Source organism: Salmo salar, chromosome 12, assembly GCF_965601325.2.
Source record: "Salmo salar chromosome 12, fSalSal1, whole genome shotgun sequence".
In the NCBI taxonomy this organism is placed as follows: Eukaryota; Metazoa; Chordata; class Actinopteri; order Salmoniformes; family Salmonidae; genus Salmo; species Salmo salar.
The window spans coordinates 33056241-33077369 of record NC_138302.1 but is presented as its reverse complement, the minus strand read 5'-3'; the positions used below and the strand labels follow the sequence as shown (position 1 = coordinate 33077369).

The 21129-nt window shown below is 43.8% G+C and overlaps 1 protein-coding gene across 8 annotated transcripts in view; it reads left to right on the top strand.

The window, feature by feature from the left end:
• The first annotated feature begins 51 nt into the window (after positions 1–51).
• Positions 52–21129, top strand: part of LOC106564921 (regulatory-associated protein of mTOR) — a 196284-nt gene continuing 175206 nt past the window's right edge. For 6 of the 8 annotated variants that reach the window (XM_082958854.1, XM_082958855.1, XM_082958858.1 and 3 more), the window contains exons 1-2: positions 52–488; positions 5982–6156. In XM_082958854.1, coding sequence (XP_082814980.1) covers positions 5989–6156 — 168 coding nt within the window. In that variant the 5' untranslated portion in view covers positions 52–488; positions 5982–5988. The remainder of the gene's footprint in view (positions 489–5981; positions 6157–21129) is intronic. The other 2 variants (XM_014131441.3, XM_082958856.1) reach the window with 1 other exon arrangement.

The following is a 21129-nucleotide window of genomic DNA, read 5'->3' as shown; positions in this document are numbered from 1 at the left end:
GATGACGTTTTTAATGACATCTTCAGTCCAGCCCTGGGTGCTACAGTGCATTGTGGGTCTTTCCCAAGATGGCGGCGCCCTTGCAGAAGTGCTGAAGAAGTGTCTCTGGAGAAATAGTTGGAATTGTTTGTTATTATCACCGCAACTAGCTTACAACACACGTTTGTGTCAGAAGACCATACAACAAGCGTCATTGACAGCTCGAGCCTGACAACGCGTGGCGTGGTTGTGGCAGAGTGTCCGTGTGAAGATGGGCCTCGTCTCGAGCCCCTTCCCATAGCAAAGAGCAGCCGTGGGGAGAGAAACCGCAGATTTCCCTGCAAACACATACCGGTCGAACTTGGACCTGTCGGGTTCGACATTGTTTACAAATTGTGGACGCTACCGTACAATTTTCTTTCAAGAATTATCTGTGCGACCGCGTCTATAATAGTCAGGAGACGGAAAGGTTTCCCACCCCGTATCGAAGAGGATTCTACCGTGCCAAGGTCTGTACGCTGCACGCCAGCCTGTGAAAAAGGCAATTTCTGCACATTTGCTTCACTTGCCAGTCATTATTTTCTAAAACGTTTAACTACTGTAGTTTGCAAATCTACAAGTAACATGAAGCATGTACAGTTTTACAAGCATGAAGTACAAACCTGTGATAACAATACCAGCTAGTTGTCAGCAAGTCGGCTAAGGGTCTGCTAGTTAGCCACAAGCTAACCTGTCAAACTCGACCCCGAACTCTAGAACAGCCACGCGCGAGCATGGTTCAACCTCTGCAGGTTGATAACAGAATTGGAAATCGGTAGAACGTTATGTATCATTCTGCAATATGTACTATCCCGTTAGAAAACAGCATTTCCATTTAAGTTAACCAGTCCATTCTGCATATTATCTACCATTTGACGGCTAAGTTAATTTAAAGGGAATTCACTGGTGAGACGTCATCGTCAGAGTTAAACCTATTTACACAGCTAATGTTAACCGTGTCAAATGCAAATACAGTAGCTACTAGTTATGTACTTATTAGAACGATAATATGCTCACAACAGCACATCATGACAAACGAGTCTTACATGGTTGTACTTTGTTTTGATGCTAAAGCTGTTGAGTTCATTTTTATTTTTTTATTTCACCTTTATTTAACCAGGTAGGCTAGTTGAGAACACGTTCTCATTTACAACTGCGACCTGGCCAAGATAAAGCAAAGCAGTGTGACACAGACAACAACAGAGTTACACATGGAGTAAACAATAAACAAGCCAATAACACAATAAACAAGTCAATGACACAGTAGAAAAAAGGAAAGTCTATGTACAGTGTGTGCAAAAGGCATGAGGTAGGCAATAAATAGGCCATAGGAGCGAATAAATAAATAAATACAATTTCGCGGATTAACACTGGAGTGATAAATGAGCATATGATGATGTGCAAGTAGAAATACTGGTGTGTAAAAAAGTAAATAAAATAAAAACAGTATGGGGATGAGGTAGGTAGATTGGGTGGGCAATTTACAGATGGACTATGTACAGCTGCAGCGATCAGTTAGCAGCTCAGGTAGCTGATGTTTAAAGTTGGTGAGGGATTCGTTCCAGTCACTGGCAGCAGAGAACTGGAAGGAAAGGCGGCCAAATGAGGTGTTGCTTTGGGGATGATCAGTGAGATGTACCTGCTGGAACGTGTGCTAGGGGTAGGTGTTGTTATCGTGACCAGTGAACTGATATAGGGCGGAGCTTTACCTAGCATAGACTTATAGATGACCTGGAGCCAGTGGGTCTGGCAATGAATATGTAGCTATGGCCAGCCGACTAGAGCATACAGGTCGCAGTGGTGGGTGGTATAAGGTGATTTGGTAACAAAACGGATGGCACTGTGATAGACTGCATCCAGTTTGCTGAGTAGAGTAATGGAAGCTATTTTGTAAATGACATCGCCGAAGTCGAGGATCGGTAGGATAGTCAGTTTTACTAGGGTATGTTTGGCGGTGTGAGTGAAGGAGGCTTTGTTGTGAAATAGAAAGCCGATTCTAGATTTGATTTTGGATTGGAGATGTTTGATATGAGTCTGGAAGGAGAGTTTACAGTCTAACCAGACACCTAGGTATTTATAGTTGTCCGCATATTCTAGGTTGGAACAGTCCAGGGTGGTGATGCTAGTCGGGCGGGCAGGTGCGAGCAGTGAATGGTTGAAAAGCATGTATTTGGGTTTACTAGCATTTAAGAGCAGTTGGAGGCCACGGAAGGGGTGTTGTATGGCATTGAAGCTCGTTTGGATGTTTGTTAGCACAGTGTCCAAGAAAGGGCCAGAAGAATACAGAATGGTGTCGTCTGCGTAGAGGTGGATCAGGGAATCGCCCGCAGCAAGAGCGACATTGATATATACAAAGAAAAGAGTCGGCCTGAGAATTGAACCCTGTGGTACCCCCATAGAGACTGCCAGAGGTCCGGACAACATGCCCTCCGATTTGACACACTGAACTCTGTCTGCAAAGTAGTAGGTGAACCAGGTGAGGCAGTCATTAGAAAAAACAAGGCTATTGAGTCTGCCGATAAGAATACGGTGATTGACAGAGTTGAAAGCCTTGGCCAGGTCGATGAAGACGGCTGCACAGTACTGTCTTTTATCGATGGCGGTTATGATATCGTTTAGTACCTTGAGCGTGGCTGAGGTGCACCCGTGACCGGCTCGGAAACCGGATTGCACAGCGGAGAAGGTACGGTGGGATCCGAAATGGTCAGTGATCTGTTTATTAACTTGACTTTCGAAGACTTTAGATAGGCAGGGCAGGATGGAAATAGGTCTGTAACAGTTTGGGTCTAGGGTGTCACCCCCTTTGAAGTGGGGGATGACCGCGGCAGCTTTCCAATCTTTCGGGATCTTGGACGATACGAGAGGTTGAACAGGCTGGTAATAGGGGTTGCAACAATGGCGGTGGATAGTTTTAGAAAGAGAGGGTCCAGATTGTCTAGCCCAGCTGATTTGTATGGGTCCAGGTTTTGCAGCTCTTTCAGAACATCTGCTGTCTGGATTTGGGTGAAGGAGAAGCTGGGGAGGCTTCGGCGAGTAGCTGTGGGGGGGAGCTGTTGGCCGGGATTGGAGTAGCCAGGAGGAAGGAATGGCCAGCCGTAGAGAAATGCTTATTGAAATGTTCGATTATCATGGAATTATTGGTGGTGACCGTGTTACCTAGCCTCAGTGCATTGGGCAGCTGGGAGGAGGTGCTCTTGTTCTCCATGGACTTTAGTGTCCCAAAACCTTTTGGAGTTAGAGCTACAGGATGCAAATTTCTGCTTGAAAAAGCTAGCCTTTGCTTTCCTGACTGACTGCGTGTATTGGTTCCTGACTTCCCTGAACAGTTGCATATCGCGGGGACTTTTCGATGCTATTGCAGTCCGCCACAGGATGTTTTGGTGCTGGTCAAGGGCAGACGGGTCTGGAGTGAACCAAGGCCTATGTCTGTTCTTAGTTCTGCATTTTTTGAACGGGGCATGCTTATCTAAGATGGTGAGGAAATTACTTTTAAAGAATAACCAGGCATCCTCGACTGACGGGATGAGGTCAATATCCTTCCAGGATACCCGGGCCAGGTCGATTTAGAAAGGCCTGCTCGCAGAAGTGTTTTAGGGAGCGTTTGACAGTGATGAGGGGTGGTCGTTTGACCGCAGACCCATAGCGAATACAGGCAATGAGGCAGTGATCGCTGAGATCCTGATTGAAAACAGCGGAGGTGTATTTGGAGGGCAAGTTGGTCAGGATCATGTCTGAGGGGTGACCGTGTTTACGGATTTAGGGTTGTACCTGGTGGGTTCCTTGATGATTTGTGTGAGGTTGAGGGCATCTAGCTTAGATTGTAGGACTGCTGGTGTGTTAAGCATATCCCAGTTTAGGTCACCTAACAGAACGAACTCTGAGGCTAGATGGGGGACGATCAATTCACAAATGATGTCCAGGGCACAGCTGGGAGCGGAGGGGGGTTGATAGCAGGCGGCAACAGTAAGAGACTTATTTCTGGAGAGATTCATTTTTAAAATTAGAAGTTCGAACTGTTTGGGTATAGACCTGGAAAGTATGAAAGAACTTTGCAGGCTCTCTCTGCAGTAGATTGCAACTCCTCCCCCTTTGGCAGTTCTATCTTGATGGAAATCTCAGAATTTTTGGTGGCCTTCCTAAGCCAGGATTCAGACATGGCAAGGACATCAGGGTTGGCGGAGTGTGCTAAAGCAGTGAGTAAAACAAACTTAGGGAGGAGGCTTCTGATGTTGACATGCATGAAACCAAGGCTTTTTCGATCACAGAAGTCAACAAATGAGGGTGCCTGGGGACACGCAGGGCCTGGGTTTACCTCCACATCACCCGAGGAACAGAGGAGGTGTAGGATGAGGGTACGGCTAAAGGCTATCAAAACTGGTCGCCTCGAGCGTTGGGGACAATGAATAAAAGGAGTAGATTTCTGGGTGTGGTAGAATAGAGTCAGGGCATAATGTACAGACGGGTATGATGGGGTGCGGGTACAGCGGAGGTAAGCCCAGGCACTGAGTGATGATAAGAGAGGTTGTATCTCTGGACATGCTGGTTATAATGGGTGAGGTCACGGCATGTGTGGGAGGTGGGACAAAGGAGGTATCAGAGGTATGATGAGTGGAACTAGGGGCTCCATTGTAAACTAAAACAATGATAACTAACCTAAACAACAGTATACAAGGCATATTGACATTTGAGAGAGACATGCAGCGAGGCATAAAGTAATCACAGGTGTTGATTGGGAGAGCTAGCTAGACAACACCGGGTGAGACGACAACAGCTGATCAGCTAAAACAACAACAACAGGTAAAATGGCGATGACTGGGCAGAGAGGGTCGGTTAACTACACACAGAGCCTGAGGTCGTGGCTGTTTTGAAGCTAAAGCTGTTGAGTTCAAATCCCACTCACCAGGGCCACCTGGGGTGAATGGGGTTTAGGGATGTGAGATTGCTGATGTAATTGTCCATGGTATTTATGGGTGGTGGTTAGCTTTGGGACGGACACAATGTCCGGAGTCTGTGTATTGGTTGGACTCCCTGCGTTGTGCCTGGCAACGGAAAAAATAACCCAACCACTAAAAAAACGTTTCCTGTTAACAAAGGCATATGTATAATTTCGAGAAACTTGTACTTACCAAATGTAAAGCTACAGGATGCAAATTTCTGCTTGAAAAAGCTAGCCTCTGCTTTCCTGACTGACTGCGTGTATTGGTTCCTGACTTCCCTGAACAGTTGCATATCGCGGGGACTTTTCGATGCTATTGCAGTCCGCCACAGGATGTTTTTATGCTGGTCAATGTCTCCCTCGCAATCAAATAAACGTCCGAATCCAACTTTACCCTGAACAGCACCATATTCATGTTGAGTTAGATAGCAGGAAGCTATTAGGCCATGCAGTTCAAGGGAGACTTCCTAGCACGAAATCTACTGCTGTCTACACAGCCGGAATATGGTGCGGTTCAGACAAGTTGGATTCAGATGTTTATTTGATAGCTAGGGTCACATTTCACTTTACGTCTGGTAAGTAGAGCTCCTAGAGATTATACAAATGCCTTTGTTGACAGGAAACTCTTTTTTTAGTGTGGGCAGCTATATTGTGGTAGGGTTATTTAACATTGCCACCCACCAGAACGATTAACAACTCAGGGAGGCCAATCAATACAGACTTCTGATGTTGAGTGCCAAAGCTAGGTGGTGGTAGTTTTTAACCCAGAGCTGCTCCTCATCTGACCGGTATTGTGAGCTGGTCTATGGCTAACCCAACGCTGCCCAAACTTTCCTAGTCATTAGGAAGCAGAACTTAAAATGGTTGAATAGTTTGGGTCAACAATAGATTGCATCTGACGGATGCATGTTAAATATTTATCATATTCCTCAATGTTACACAAAAACATAGTGTACAGCTATATCCTATTATTGAATGAAGAAACCTTTTTTAACATTGACCTCAACCTGACCTCTCCATCTCTCAGGACCCTGATGAAAATGGACTCGGAACTGCTGCACTCGCCGGTCGTGTGTCTGGCTGAGGAGGAGGAGGTGGACACGAGCGACTGGAACCTGCCGCTGGCCTTCATGAAGAAACGCCACTCAGAGAAGATCGAGGGTTCCAAGGCCCTGGCCCAGAGCTGGAGGATGAAGGACAGGGTAAGAGATGTCCTTATGGTCCTGTTGCACCATGTTCTAAGTAGAGGTCGACCGATTAATTAGGGCCGATTTCAAGTTTTCATAACAATTGTTAATCGGTATTTTTGGACACCAATTTGCCAATATTTTTTATAGATTTAGATTTAATTATTTGTTGAAAAAAAAATATTGTAATTTTTTTATATATATATATATATATATATATATATATATATATATATATATATATATATATATATATATATATATATATATATATATATATATATATATATAATTTTTTAACTAGGCAAGTCAGTTAGGAACACATTCTTATTTTCAATGACGGCCTAGGAACCGTGGGTTAACTGCCTTGTTCAGGGGCAGAACGACAGATTTTTACCTTGTCAGCTTGATTCGTTTTTGCAACCTTCCGGTTACTAGTCCAACGCTCTTACCATCTGCCTTACATTGCACTCCACGAGGAGCCTGCGTGGCAGGCTGACTACCTGTTACGCGAGGGCAGCAAGAAGCCAAGGTAAGTTGCTAGCTAGCATTAAACTTATCTTATAAAAAACAATCAATCTTAACATAATCACTAGTTAACTACACATGGTTGATGATATTACTAGTTTATCTAGCGTGTCCTGCGTTGCATATAATCGATACGGTGCCTGTTAATTTCTCATTGAATCACAGCCTACTTCGACAAACGGGTGATGATTTAACAAGCCCATTTGCGAAAAAAGCACTGTCTTTGCACCAATGTACCTAACCATAAACATCAGTGCCTTTCTTTAAAATCAATACACAAGTATATATTTTTAAACCTGCATATTTAGTTAATATTGCCTGCTAACATTAATTTCTTATAACTAGGGAAATTGTGTCACTTCTCTTGCGTTCCGTGCAAGCAGTCAGGGTATATGCAGCAGTTTGGGCCGCCTGGCTCATTGCGAACTGTGTGAAGTCCATTTATTCCTAACAAAGGCCGTAATTAATTTGCCAGAATTGTACATAATTATAACATAACATTGAAGGTTGTACAATGTAACAGCAATATTTAGACTTAGGGATGCCATCCGTCAGATAAAATACGGAACGGTTCCGTATTTCACTGAAAGAATAAACGTTTCGTTTTGGAAATGATAGTTTCCGTATTCGACCATTTTAATGACCAAAGGCTCGTATTTCTGGGTGTTATTATGTTATAATTAAGTCTATGATTTGATAGAGCAGTCTGACTGAGCGATGGTAGGCAGCAGCAGGCTTGTAAGCATTCATTCGAACAGCACTTTCGTGCGTTTGCCAGCAGCTCTTCGCAATGCTTCAAGCATTGTGCTGTTTATGACTTCAAGCTTATCAACTCCCAAGATTAGGCTGGTGTAACCGATGTGAAATGGCTAGCTAGTTAGCGGGGTGCGCGCTAATAGCGTTTCAAACGTCACTCGCTCTGAGACTTGGAGTAGTTGTTCCTCTTGCTCTGCATGGGTAACGGTGCTTCGAGGGTGGCTGTTGTCGATGTGTTCCTGGTTCGATGTGTCCCAGGTAGGAGCGAGGAGAGGGACGGAAGCTATACTGTTCCACTGGCAATACTAAAGTGCCTATAAGAACATCCAATAGTCAAAGGTATATGAAATACAAATCGTATAGAGACAAATAGTCCTATAATTCCTATGATAACTACAACCTAAAACTTCTTATCTGGGAATATTGAAGACTCATGTTAAAAGGAACCACCAGCTTTCATATGTTCTCATGTTCTGAGCAAGGAACTTAAATGTTAGCTTTCTTACATGGCACATATTGCACTTTTACTTTCTTCTCCAGCACTTTGTTTTTGCATTATTTAAACCGAATTGAACATGTTTCATTATTTATTTGAGGCTACATTGATAGTATTTATGTATTATATTAAGTTAAAATAAGTGTTCATTCAGTATTGTTGTAATTGTTATTATTACAAATAAATAAAAAAGCATCCGATTAATCAGTATCGGCTTTTTTGGCCCTCCAATAATCGGTATCGGCGCTGAAAAATCATAATCGGTCGACCTCTAGTCCTAAGTCTCTTCGCTGAACTACGGCTTTTTAATGGTGAATGGATAAAGGCCCTACCCGAGTTGATTATATTATGCAGTTGCTCTTGGTTCTCATTATATGGTTAGTCTTGTTCAATCTTTGAAAGTAGCTCATGAATGATGAACTGAAGCCAGGGAGACTTTTTAATTGGAGACCACTGTGTTAGTTTCTGGATATTAAACCATGGTTAGGTTCCACAGCTGTGCAGATCTTAAGAGCTCCCCTTTTAAACAGCTGCTTTTCCAGATTATTTTAAGTTCTCATAAAAAAATGTGTCATATGTCTTTCAATTCTGCTGTGATGTTTAACATACAATTTGAATCTATCGAATAGAATCTGGACATTGCGAGTTGATGCAAAATACTTTTACTAAGAGTATATTAGTAATTGACTGACCAGGTCTATCCAGATCTCCCAACAATGGTATTTCTAGGGCAAATTTTAGATGAATGTTATGATTTTTCAGCCATTCCTGAACCTGAGACTCGAAACGGGCTGCAATAAGGGCAATGCTAGAACAAATGGTCTATTGATTCTGTATTCTCACAACAAAATCTACAGAGCTGCGATGATTGTATGCCCTAAATATTCAACATTTTGTTGGTGGCAAGAATTCTGTACAATGGTTTTAGCTGATATAGACAGTAATTTTTATATATCAACTCATACATCCAGTGCAATGGAATCGGTATATCAACAATCTCTTGCAATCTGTATGGCAGGAACATCTTGATATAACATTACCATCATCACGGACTACTGTTTTAGGAGAGACAATTCGTTCTACAGCGAGACTTCCACATTCAACCTTGTTAAGGTTAGCCTTCGTCTATATTGTTCCCCATTTGTAGAAATTCATTATAACTCTGCTTCAGGCCAACCCTAGGCGCATTGACAGTGGAATTTTAATGCTTTTCTCTAGTAAATGGTGACAGTGGGATTTCTGTGTTTCTATTACACCTGCCAGGGCTTATATGAAAGGTGCTGTTAGATCCTTGCAGCACTAGCTACCTGATTGTTTCATAGAGTCTGTTATGGAGACCTATGGCGGCAATAATGCGAGGTGTCACATTGCCATACGCTTCGCCGGGTGACTTAGTATCCCTATTGGCAAGACATTCACCCAAATTACATTAACACACTTCTGCTAATAGGACATAGAAATTAGGCTTCTACACTGTGTTTCAGGCGCTGAATTATATTGTAACCATAAACATTTAATTCATATATTCATTCCAAAACAGGAGAGATTCTTTGGGGTAAGACAAAGGGACATTCTTTCTCTAACACTGCTAGAAAATATGCCTAAATAATTTAGGCTAGTTTATGTTCTACAAAGAATACATTGTTTTGCATCAATTCATTTAATTACTGTACCCGTTTTGATTGTGTATGGCAGGGTTCCCCAACTGGCGGCCTCCCCCATGGGTGATTGACATTTTTTTAATTAGAATTTTTGCAAAACATATTGTTGGACATAATACTGTAATTAAACCATTTTTAAAAATCTGTTCCAAAGTATTCCCACACATAATATATGTGATCGTATGCAAATGTAAGCAAGGTTTGAAATAGTTTTATTCAAATATCTTTGGGCTTACAGTCAATATGCAGTCTACAAATTATTTGTAATTATGTTCTGGCTCCCTGACCATCCGCTCAAGAAAAAAATCAGCTTAATGGTCCCTGGCCTACTGTTATTTACTACTGGGTGATCTACAGTGCCCTCCTGAATTATTGGCACCCTATGTAAATATGAACAAAAAATGCTGTCAAAAAATGTCAGTTTATCTGCTTGATCTGACACTCAAAATATCATCAGTCTAACCTTTTGAGTTAAAATTGTTCAAAGAAATAAATCGTCAGCAAGAAATAATTATTTTATTCAAAAACATGCATCTCACAATTATTGACACTCCTGCGTTTAGTACTTTGTGCACCGCACCCTCTCTTTTCCAAGATAACAGTTCTGAGTCATCTCCTATAATGTTTGATGAGGTGGGAGAACACATAGGAAGGGATTTGAGAACATTCCTCCATAGAGAAATTCTCCAGATCCTTCAGAGTCCTTGGTCCTCGCTTGTGGACTCTCCTCTTTAGCTCACCCCACAGGTTTTCAATTTGGTTTAGCTCAGGGGACTGGGATGGCCATTGCAAAAGCTTGATTCTATAGTCAGTGAACCATTTTTTTGTTTGTTTGGAGGTATGCTTTGGATCGTTGTCCTGGTGGAAGATCCAATAGCCACTCTGGTTTTGACCTAAAATCTCCTGGTACTTGTAGTCCATGATGCCAGGTATCCTAACAAGGTTCCCAGGGCCTTTGGAAGTAAAACTGCGCAACAACATCACAGCTCCACCACCGTACTTCACAGTGGGGATTAGGTTCTTTTCTGCACAGCTCTTTTTACACCAAACCCAGCTCTGGTGTTTGTTGCCAAAAAGCTCTATTTTAGTCTCATCAGACCATAGAACATAGTTTCAATCAAACCTGGTTCCAATGACATTTAGCAAACTCCAGGGGCTTACGTTTGTGGTTTGGTGACAGTAGAGGCTTTCTTCTGGCAATCCTTCCAAATAACTTATTGGCATGTAGGTGGTGTTTTTGTTGCTTTGGAGACTTGACGTAACCAACTTCTGCAATTCTCTAACTGCGGTCCTTGGGCAAAAACAATTCCACTTGAGCCATCCTTCTCACTGTGCGTTGGGGGCAAAATACACTTGCGTCTTCTTCCAGGCAGGTTCATCACAGCTCCAGTTGTTAAACATTTCTTAGTTATTGCCCTAATAGTGGTGATGAGTATTCACAGGTGTAGCTATCTTTTTATAGCCTTTGCCTGATTTGTGAAGGTCAACAACCTTTTTGTTCATTTGTCTTCTTTGGCCTTTCTGATGTTGATGGATGACTAAGGGAGTTTAGCCTGTGTCACCTCATAATTATACCCCAGTGAAACAGGAAGTCATGGATGAACACAAGTTCCCAAAGATTCACATTTAACTTTAAAAAGTAATATCTTAATCGGAATATACATCAATTAGATGTTGTTCATAAGAATTTTTAGTGGTGCCAATAACTGTCACGCATGTTTTTAAATAAAATAATGATTTATTGATGATTTTTCTTTGAACAATTTTAACTCAATTAAAGGTTAGATTCATATGATATTTTGAGTGTAAGATCAGGCTGATAAACAACATTTTCATTTTTTCACAGCCATTTTTGTTCATATTTACCTAGGGTGCCAATCATGGTCCTGATAACGCCAAGGTCGCGGGTTGGGGCGGCAGGTAGCCTAGTGGTCAGTAACCGAGAGGATGCTAGATCGAAGCCCCGAGCTGACAAAGTAAAAATCTGTCGTTCTTCCCCTGAACAAGGCAGTTAACCCACTGTTCCTAGGCAATCATTGTAAATAAGAATTTGTTCTTAACTGACTTGCCTAGTTAAATGAAGATGGATAAATAAATAACAATTCAGGAGGGCGCTGTAGATTGATTGACAGTGATGGATGATAATGTTAGGGGTGGTACTAGGGTCTCCATTGGTTGTGTATCTTAAGAGTTAAAGCTGTTGAGAGGACTGTGTTGTGATGGGGCAATCGAGTGGCCCGTAAATTATGTGCTGCATCGTGGGAAATCAGCGGGATCATGGCCAGCTAGCTACTACACTACAGACACTGATGGGCTATCTCAGGATGAGAGGTGGCAGGCTGCCCAATTACAAGGCCCATTGGTCAAGGTGGAGTCTGGTCCCTGTGGAGATGTCTGTAATTGAGTTGTGACCATGTCGATGTGTGTGGGGCGCTCATGAAGCAAAGCGGCTTGTGTGTGTGTGTGTACACCTGCTAGTATAGTGCAAGTTTATGAATGATTCCGATGCAGGATAGGCCTGCAGAAACTCTATCATGGTCGGCCTAGTTGCTGCTACGAATCCCACAATCTCTGCCTCCCTGTTGGGCTGGTCTATGGCTGCTTCTGTGTGCTATATGGCTGTGTTTGTGGTATTGGTATTATGGGAGAGCTATGTTATTTATGGTACCCCAAAATAGTCATGGGTTTGCCTCTGTCCTATAGATGTCCATGTCAGGGATAGAGGATGGGCTAGAGTCCTCTGAAAGGATACATTGTAACACTGAATGACATTCAGGCACTGTGACATGGAGCAGTGCGAGACAAACCAACCCTAACCCCAAAGTACACGCTTAGTAGACCTGACTCATTGAAGAGAAACCCAACGCTTCCTTATTAGATGTTTATGGCTCGCTCACCCCCTGCCAGAACTGGAACTATAGAGTGAGCTGTTAGTGGATGAGCAGTGGCTCACTGGAGCGAGAGAGAGGGGCTAGATAGAGTAAACCAGGTCGGATAGCGCCCTGTACAGAACAGCCAGACTTGACTCTACTATACCAGAGAGAGCGAGACTCTTGTTCATATCCATGTCCAATACATAAGCACACAATAGCAGATCCATTTGAGGAGCGATGCCATGTACAGGGCTTGACCTTGATGTGACGGTCTAGACCAGGGTTTCCCAAACTCGGTCCTGGGGCCCCCTCTGGGTGAAAGTTTTTGCCTTAGCACTACACAGCTCATTTAAATAACCAACTCCTCATCAAGATTTGATAATTTGAATCAGCTGTGTAGTGCTAGGGCAAACACCTAGTGGGGCCCACAGGACCAAGTTTAGGAAACCCTTCTCTAGATGTGGCCCCTGGAGTTAAACATCAGTATGGCTTGTATAAGAGTAGTATCGGAAACCCAGAGCTAACAGCAACAGCACTAAGTCTGGGATTAATGTCAGATTGTCATACCTTCCAAAAGAAAAAAAAAAATCTGGGGATGTTTCTCTTCAGACTGACTCTCCCAACAAATCACAAGGTAGACATGCCAGAACGTTGTAATTCAATACCAAAGTTTGCAGGCGAAACCATTGTGGTGGTTTAAGTGAAGGTGGTTGACGCAAACTAGCCACTTGCGAAATGCACTCATTAAAAATAACCTCTGTGATCTCCATCTTCCTAGATACTATTTTGTGTCCTGGTGATGTTTAACACTATGGCAACAAGTGGATAAGGCAGTGATGTAGGAAAGCAGGATGTCCCAACTCCGCCCTTTCCGCTATGCCAAACTGATGTATAATTAGACATGTAAGCCAGAACATTGATAGGCCTACGTTGTAGGAGGCAACCAGTCTTTCTAGAAAGACTAGTACAAGAGGTCTGACCTAGACCCACCAGAGAGATGCACTTCATCTCTTCTGTTTTCTATCCTTATAGTCCAGGGACTGCTGTGGATAAAAGCAGAACATTTGATACATTCCTCAGATATGAAAACCTAGAAGGGATGCCCATTTCAAATGTTTCCAGGAAGCAAGTTATGAGATTTGCAGTGCCCCCCCCCCCCCCCCCTCCCCCCCAAGAAAGAGCCAACCCTGCTCCGCCTCATGGCCTGACCTTCATGGTATGTTCAGGAAAGAATATAATTTGTTGGCTGTGTTTATGATATCACTGTGCTGTTGTTAAGCAGGTAAGCTTGACTTCAAAACACTGCCTTCATTTCCAAGCTCTTTCTCCATGACCCTGTTCATGAGATGTTCCACCAATGACATGTGATGGTGAGGGCTGATGTCTGTCTGTGTATCAGATGATCCCTGAACCATGTGCCCCACACAGCTCTTGATTCAGCACGTGAGACCGCACCCCTGTCCTGTCTCAGTTCCTCGTTAGAGGGACGTGGAGGCCGCACGCATGGTCACACACACGTGGCACGAGATGGAGAGAGGGGAATATAATTATCCCATCTTACAATAAATCAATACTAAATTGACATCCTAACCATTGTAGCAGGAGCGAAATGAGGCAGGTGTGCTATTTAGAATGCTTTGTGGTCTTAATCAGTTATCCATCATGAATTAATTAAATGCACACAGGAAATGAATTAGGCCAATTAGACATGCGACCATTGACCTCTAAAAAGGATATCTGGGTTCCTTCAAAATCAGAGCTAGTCATTTGAAATCAATGCAGATGAGCGCTTCAATGAACCAACCACCTCTGCTTACTCTAAAGTACTGGCTTTCCAACAATGATTTCCACACATCCTCAAAAACACGCTGCAATATCAAGCCCACTAATTGCATTACTTAGCTTTCTGCTGGGCTGGCTTCCTCTGTCTTTGCCATTATTTTCATCCTTTAAAAATATCTTGGTTCACCATGCAAAATGACTATATAATCGCCATCATAACCAGTGAATCTTCTTCAGGAGAGCAGTAAATCCAGGCTGAATAGCAGTCTGATCCAGGTACTGTAGATAGTCTTTGACGTGAATGTGGAGTGCCTTTGGCCTCATTCAGATCTGTATCAGAAGGACACATGAATGCGGAGATGAGCAGTTGGATGTCATTTCTACCCTGTATTTGTTGTAGTCCTATTGCTCACGTTTTGACTACAACATTACCTCTATACGAACTTTATCGATATCAGCAGCTGCTGTGGCCTTTGGTGAACACTATTGTTGTGTGTGTGTGTGTGTGTGTGTTGGAGACCGGAGTGCGCGCACACAAAGTGTGTTGTCTTTTTAAACTGGTAATTGGGTTTGGTAACTCCCCCTCATGAATAATCCTGCATGGGACTCCAGGGAACTTTGAGCCATTCCCTCCCTCCCTCCGATCCAGCACCTCGGCCCATACGGATCAATGGCCAGTAACTATTCCATTTGCTAGGCCTGCTATAAATTAAGGCTATTTAAACAGAGGGGGCATCGATCTCCCCCGTGCCAGGGCAAAGGCCTAGCAGGCTGGACGGCCTTGGAGATTGCAGCATCAGCTTGGGCCACTCACTTTATCGCCAGCAGGTGATACACGTTCATTATCACGACCCTTGGAATCTGTCTTGAAGTTTCTCTGTGTTTTCCATTTGACTATCCTTGACCAATAGTTAAGTACCGGTGCCATTCACCTGTATGATAGTGAGCATTGTGAACAAGTCCAAAAAAAACTGATTGAACCGAAGTCCGCTTCAGCTTTCACCCTACTCCTCCCCTGTTATCTCTCTCTCCTCTGCGCTGCTCCGAACAGGATTTATGGGATTATTGGAAATCCATGAGGTCCAGGAGACGTGTATTAAAATGTAATTTTGTTTAGGCTTTCCTTCAGATTAATGTTAACAATTATGGAGGACCACCCTCTCCAGAAGGAGACCGTTGTTATGGAGGATCAGAGGCTCTCCCCAGGGGGGCAAGACTTAGCCTCCACCTTTTCATTCCATTTGTCACTCCCTTTTCTCCCCCTGTTCAGTGTTCATCTTCCATATTTTTAAGCACAGAAAAGTGTATTAAAGCATCACACTTTTTTGTACTGAGCTTGCTACAACACGTACAGATTCTAGTCCCGATTCCCTTCATTTGTGGTTTCTGTGCTGGCTTGTAGCCCTCATACTTAATGAGCTTACCCAAATCCAATAGTCATTTCATTATTTTTGGTGGCTAAAAACTGCCGCAAAATAACTGCCTACCAAACCACTAGAATATAAAAGAACCTGTCACAAGCCAAACATGCTTCTTTGCACAAGGCAAGCATCTTGGATTTGTCCCAAGTGGCACCCTATTCCATGTATAGTGCACTACTTTTGACCAGGGCCCATAGGGTTGCAGCCCTTATGTCTCCTCCAGTTGGAATGTATGATCTCAATAGGGAGACACTAGACTTTTTCACTGAAGTGAGAAATTAATGGGATTCAATCAATGGGAGCCAACATCTGGCTGCTGTCAAACCTAAATGCCACATTATCCTATTATGAATCAGACAGATTCTACCTCCCCATTTGTCTTATTTTTTTTTATCATGCTAATTTCTGTGTTTTATTCGTCGCTCGCATATGATGTCGTTGGGAAACAAATCATTTCATTAGGGTTGTTTTATTGTGATGGTAATCACCTTAGTTTCCCGTGCCAGGCTGCAGTAATGTTGCTGGTAAATTACTGTGGTGCTGAACAACACCAAGTCAGGACAGAACGTCTGGCATGAACGTACCTCACCTCTAAAACTGGTCTACAGGTGATGATATGTCTGTGTGGATGGGTATTGGTAGACAGTTTGAAAGCCAGGACCTGCTTTTGTTGCTTGACTGTAAACCGTGTGGGTGCTTTTGTCGGTAGCTATGCCATCTTCAGTTTGACCAAACAACGCATAGACACTGGAAGAATAATTGCAGTCACAAATGCTCACACCTGTTTTCAAGTCAGTCAGTTAGTGCACTCCCCAATTGCGGCCATAACTATTGTGTGTAAAAATAGGAAAGAAGATATTTGCCATCTCCCCCAGAAATTCAACACATTTACTTTTTTTCCAGGGATAGCTGTAAAACCTGCACTTTGTAGACTGGGTGCGTCCAAAATGGCACCCTATTCCCTATACAGTACACTACTTTTGACCAGAGCCCAATGGGGATGCAGCTTTTGTAGATTATTTGACGCTGGGCTGAAAATTCTCCCGGGTGTGTTGTCATTTCAGCTATAGTATCTTTAAATGGCACATCCCAACTGACTTATCCCCACTGGGGTCAGTGTATAAGAAAGCTGTCATGCCTACAGGAGGTTAGTGTAGTGAAAGTATGGCCTCTATTAGTGAGGGATCCTATGGGACAGAGATGGGATTCACATCCACACTCCTATGGGTTTGATTATCATATCTCCTTATCACATTCTGAACTCCAAGATGGCATAGCAGTCAGACGTCCTTTATCCTCGTGTGTGTGTGTGTGTGTGTGTGTGTGTGATATGTGTATACGTCTAAGCATATCTTTTTATATTTTTTTCTAAAAACTCAACTTCAAAACACTCTCCTGCAACCCGCCTCACCAATTTAAAAAAAAAAAAAAAAAAAAAAAAAAAGTATTATTTACCTCAAATCTGAAATCCACAACAGAAGCTAGCCAGAAGCTAGCCAACGTTAGAACTCAGCTAACCACGGTTGGCGGTCATCAGCTATCCCTTAGCTCGAAAAGCTATCGGCAGTTTTGTACAACGCGACTCAGACCAGAGCATACCTATTTTCTCTCCATATCCCCGGATTTCTAACGCAAGCTCTGGACATTTACACCTGGATCTTGCAGCTAGCTAGCTGCTATCAGAGTGACTATTGGCTAACGTCGGTCCCAGAGCTAACATCAATTATTCTGGAGCTAGCCATCTGAAGAGTTCCATCAGCCACTCCTGGGCTACAATCACCTATCTGGACCCGTTTTACTGCCGATGCGGAGCCCCATCGGGCCTTCACGACTGGACAACCAACGTTATCTGTCCGAGGGAGTTATCCAACTGGCCCCTCCGTCGTGACGTAACCTGAATGCCCATCTGCGGCCAGCTAATCGTTAGCTGTCTCATTGGCTGCAATCTGAATAGGTCTATCGGACAATTTTCTTGGGCCACTATAACTATTTTGCCAATTGGATTGGTCTCCTCTATCACACGGAACCCCACTAATCTACCGACGGAAACGCACGAGGTGGCTAAAAACAGACCATCTTCTGCCAACTTGCTACCCATGGCCCGGCTAGCTGTCTGAATCGCCGTGACCGCAACCGACCTCAACTCACTGGACCCTTTTGATCACTTGGCTAAGCATGCCTCTCCTTAATGTCAATATGCCTTGTCCATTGCTGTTCTGGTTAGTGTTTTTTGGCTTATTTCACTGTAGAGCCTCTAGCCCTGCTCATTATACCTTATCCAACCTCTGTTCCACCACCCACACATGCGATGACATCACCTGGTTTCAATGATGTTTCTAGAGACAATATCTCTCATCATCACTCAATGCCTAGGTTTACCTCCACTGTATTCACATCCTACTATACCTTTGTCTGTACATCGTACCTTGAAGCTATTTTATCATCCCCAGAAACCTGCTCCTTTTACTCTCTGTTCCGGACGTCCTAGACGACCAATTCTCATAGCTTTTAGCCGTACCCTTATCCTACTCCTCCTCTGATCTTCTGGCGGTGTAGAGGTGAATCCAGGCCCTGCAGTGCCTAGCTCCACTCCTATTACACAGGCGCTCTCTTTTGATGACTTCTGTAACCGTAATAGCCTTGGTTTCGTGCATGTTAACATTAGAAGCCTCCTCCCTAAGTTTGTTTTATTCACTGCTTTAGCACACTCTGCCACACTCTGCCAACCCTAGCCGTGTCTGAATCCTGGCTTAGGAAGACCACCAAAAACTGCAGAGTTCTGCAGAGTTCTGTCCTACTATCCAGGTCTGTACCCAAACAATTTGAACTTGAACTTTAAAAATCCACCTCTCTAAAAACTAATCTCTCACCGTTGCCGCCTGCTATAGACCACCCTTTGCCCGCAGCTGTGCTCTGGACACCAAATGTGAACTGATTGCCCCCCATCTCTCTTCAGAGCTCGTGCTGCTAGGTGACCTAAACTGGGACATACTTAACACCCCAGCCATCCTACAATCTAAGCTTGATGCCCTCAATCTCACACAAATGATCAATGAACCTACCAGGTACCACCCCAAAGCCGTAAACACGGGCACCCTCATAGATATCATCCTAACCAACTTGCCCTCTAAATACACCTCTGCTGTTTTCAACCAACATCTCAGCGATCACTGCATCATTGCCTGCGTCCGTAATGGGTCAGCGGTCAAACGACCTCCACTCATCACTGTCAAACGCTCCCTGAAACACTTCAGCGAGCAGGCCTTTCTAATCGACCTGGCCCTGGTATCCTGGAAGGATATTGACCTCATCCCGTCAGTAGAGGATGCCTGGTTATTTAAAAAAAATGCCTTCCTCAAGAAATGTAGAACCGGGAACAGATATAGCCCTTGGTTCTCTCCGGACCTGACTGCCTTTAACCAACACAAAAACATCCTGTGGCGTTCTGCATTAGCATCGAACAGCCCCCGTGATATGCAACTTTTCAGGGAAGTTAGAAACCAATATACACAGGCAGTTAGAAAAGCCAAGGCTAGCTTTTTCAAGCAGACATTTGCTTCCTGCAACACAAACTCAAAAAAGTTCTGGGACTCTGTAAAGTCCTTTGAGAATAAGAGCACCTCCCAGCTGCCCACTGTACTGAGGATAGGAAAGTCTCTTACCACAGATAAATCCACTATTATTGAGAATTTCAATAAGCATTTTTCTACGGCTGGCCATGCTTTCCACCTGGCTACCCCTACTCCTGTCAACAGCACTGCACCCCCCACAGCTACTCGCCCAAGCCTTCCCCATTTGTCCTTCTCCCAAATTCAGTCAGCTGATGTTCTGAAAGAGCTGCAAAATCTAGACCCCTACAAATCAGCCGGGCTAGACAATCTGGACCCTTCCTTTCTAAAATTATCTGCCGAAATTGTTGCAACCCCGATTACTAGCCTGTTCAACTGCTCTTTCGTGTCGTCTGAGATTCCCAAAGATTGAAAAGCAGCTGCGGTCATCTCCCTCTTCAAAGGGGGGGACACTCTTGACCCTAACTGCTACAGACCTATATCTATCCTACCCTGCCTTTCTAAAGTCTTTGAAAGCCAAGTCAACAAACAGATTACCGACCATTTCCAATCCCACCGCACCTTCTCCGCTATGCAATCTGGTTTCAGAGCTGGTCATGGGTGCAACTCAGCCACGCTCAAGGTCCTAAACGGTATCTTAACCGCCATCGATAAGAAACAATACTGTGCTGCCGTATTCATTGACCTGGCCAAGGCTTTCTACTGTCAATCACTATATCCTCATCGGCAGACTCAATAGCCTTGGTTTCTCAAACGATTGCCTCGCCTGGTTCACCAACTATTTCTCCGATAGAGTTCAGTGTGTCAAATCGGAGGGCCTGTTGTCCGGGCCTCTGGCAGTCTCTATGGGGGTACCACAGGGTTCAATTCTTGGGCAGACTCTCTTCTCTGTATACATCAATGATGTCGCTCTTGGTGTTGGTAAGTCTCTGATCCACCTCTACGCAGACGACACCATTCTATATACTTCTGGCCCTTCTTTGGACACTCAACTACCCTCCAGACGAGCTTCAATGCCATACAACTCTCCATCCGTGGCCTCCAACTGCTCTTAAATACAAGTAAAACTAAATGCATGCTCTTCAACCGATCGCTCCCTGCCCGCCCATCCAGCATCACTACTCTGGACGGTTCTGACTTAGAATATGTGGACAACTACAAATAACTAGGTGTCTGGTTAGACTGTAAACCCTCCTTCCAGACTCAAATATCTCCAATCCAAAGTTAAATCTAGAATTGGCTTCCTATTTCGCAACAAAGCATCTTTCACTCATGCTGCCAAACATACCCTCGTGAAACTGACCATCCTACCGATTCTCGACTTCGGCGATGTCATTTACAAAATAGCCTCCAATACCCTACTCAATCAATTGGATGCAGTCGATCACAGTGCCATCCGTTTTGTCACCAAAGCTCCATATACTACCCACCACTGCGACCTGTACGCTCTCGTTGGCTGGCCCTCGCTTCATACTCGTCGCCAAACCCACTGGCTCCAGGTCATCTACAAGACCCTGCTAGGTAAAGTTCCCCCTTATCTCAGCTCGCTGGTCACCGTAGCAGCACCCACCTGTAGCACGCGCTCCAGCAGGTATATCTCTCTGGTCACCCCCAAAGCCAATTCCTCCTTCGGCCACCTCTCCTTCCAGTTCTCTGCTGCCAATGATTGAAACGAACTACAAAAATCTCTAAAACTGGAAACACTTATCTCCCTCACTAGCTTTAAGCACCAGCTGTCAGAGCAGCTCACAGATTACTGCACCTGTACATGGCCCATCTATAATTTTGCCCAAACAACTATCTCTTCCCCTACTGTATTTATTTATTTTACTCCTTTGCACCCCATTATTTCTACTTTGCATTTTCTTCCACTGCAAATCTACCATTCCAGTGTTTTACTTG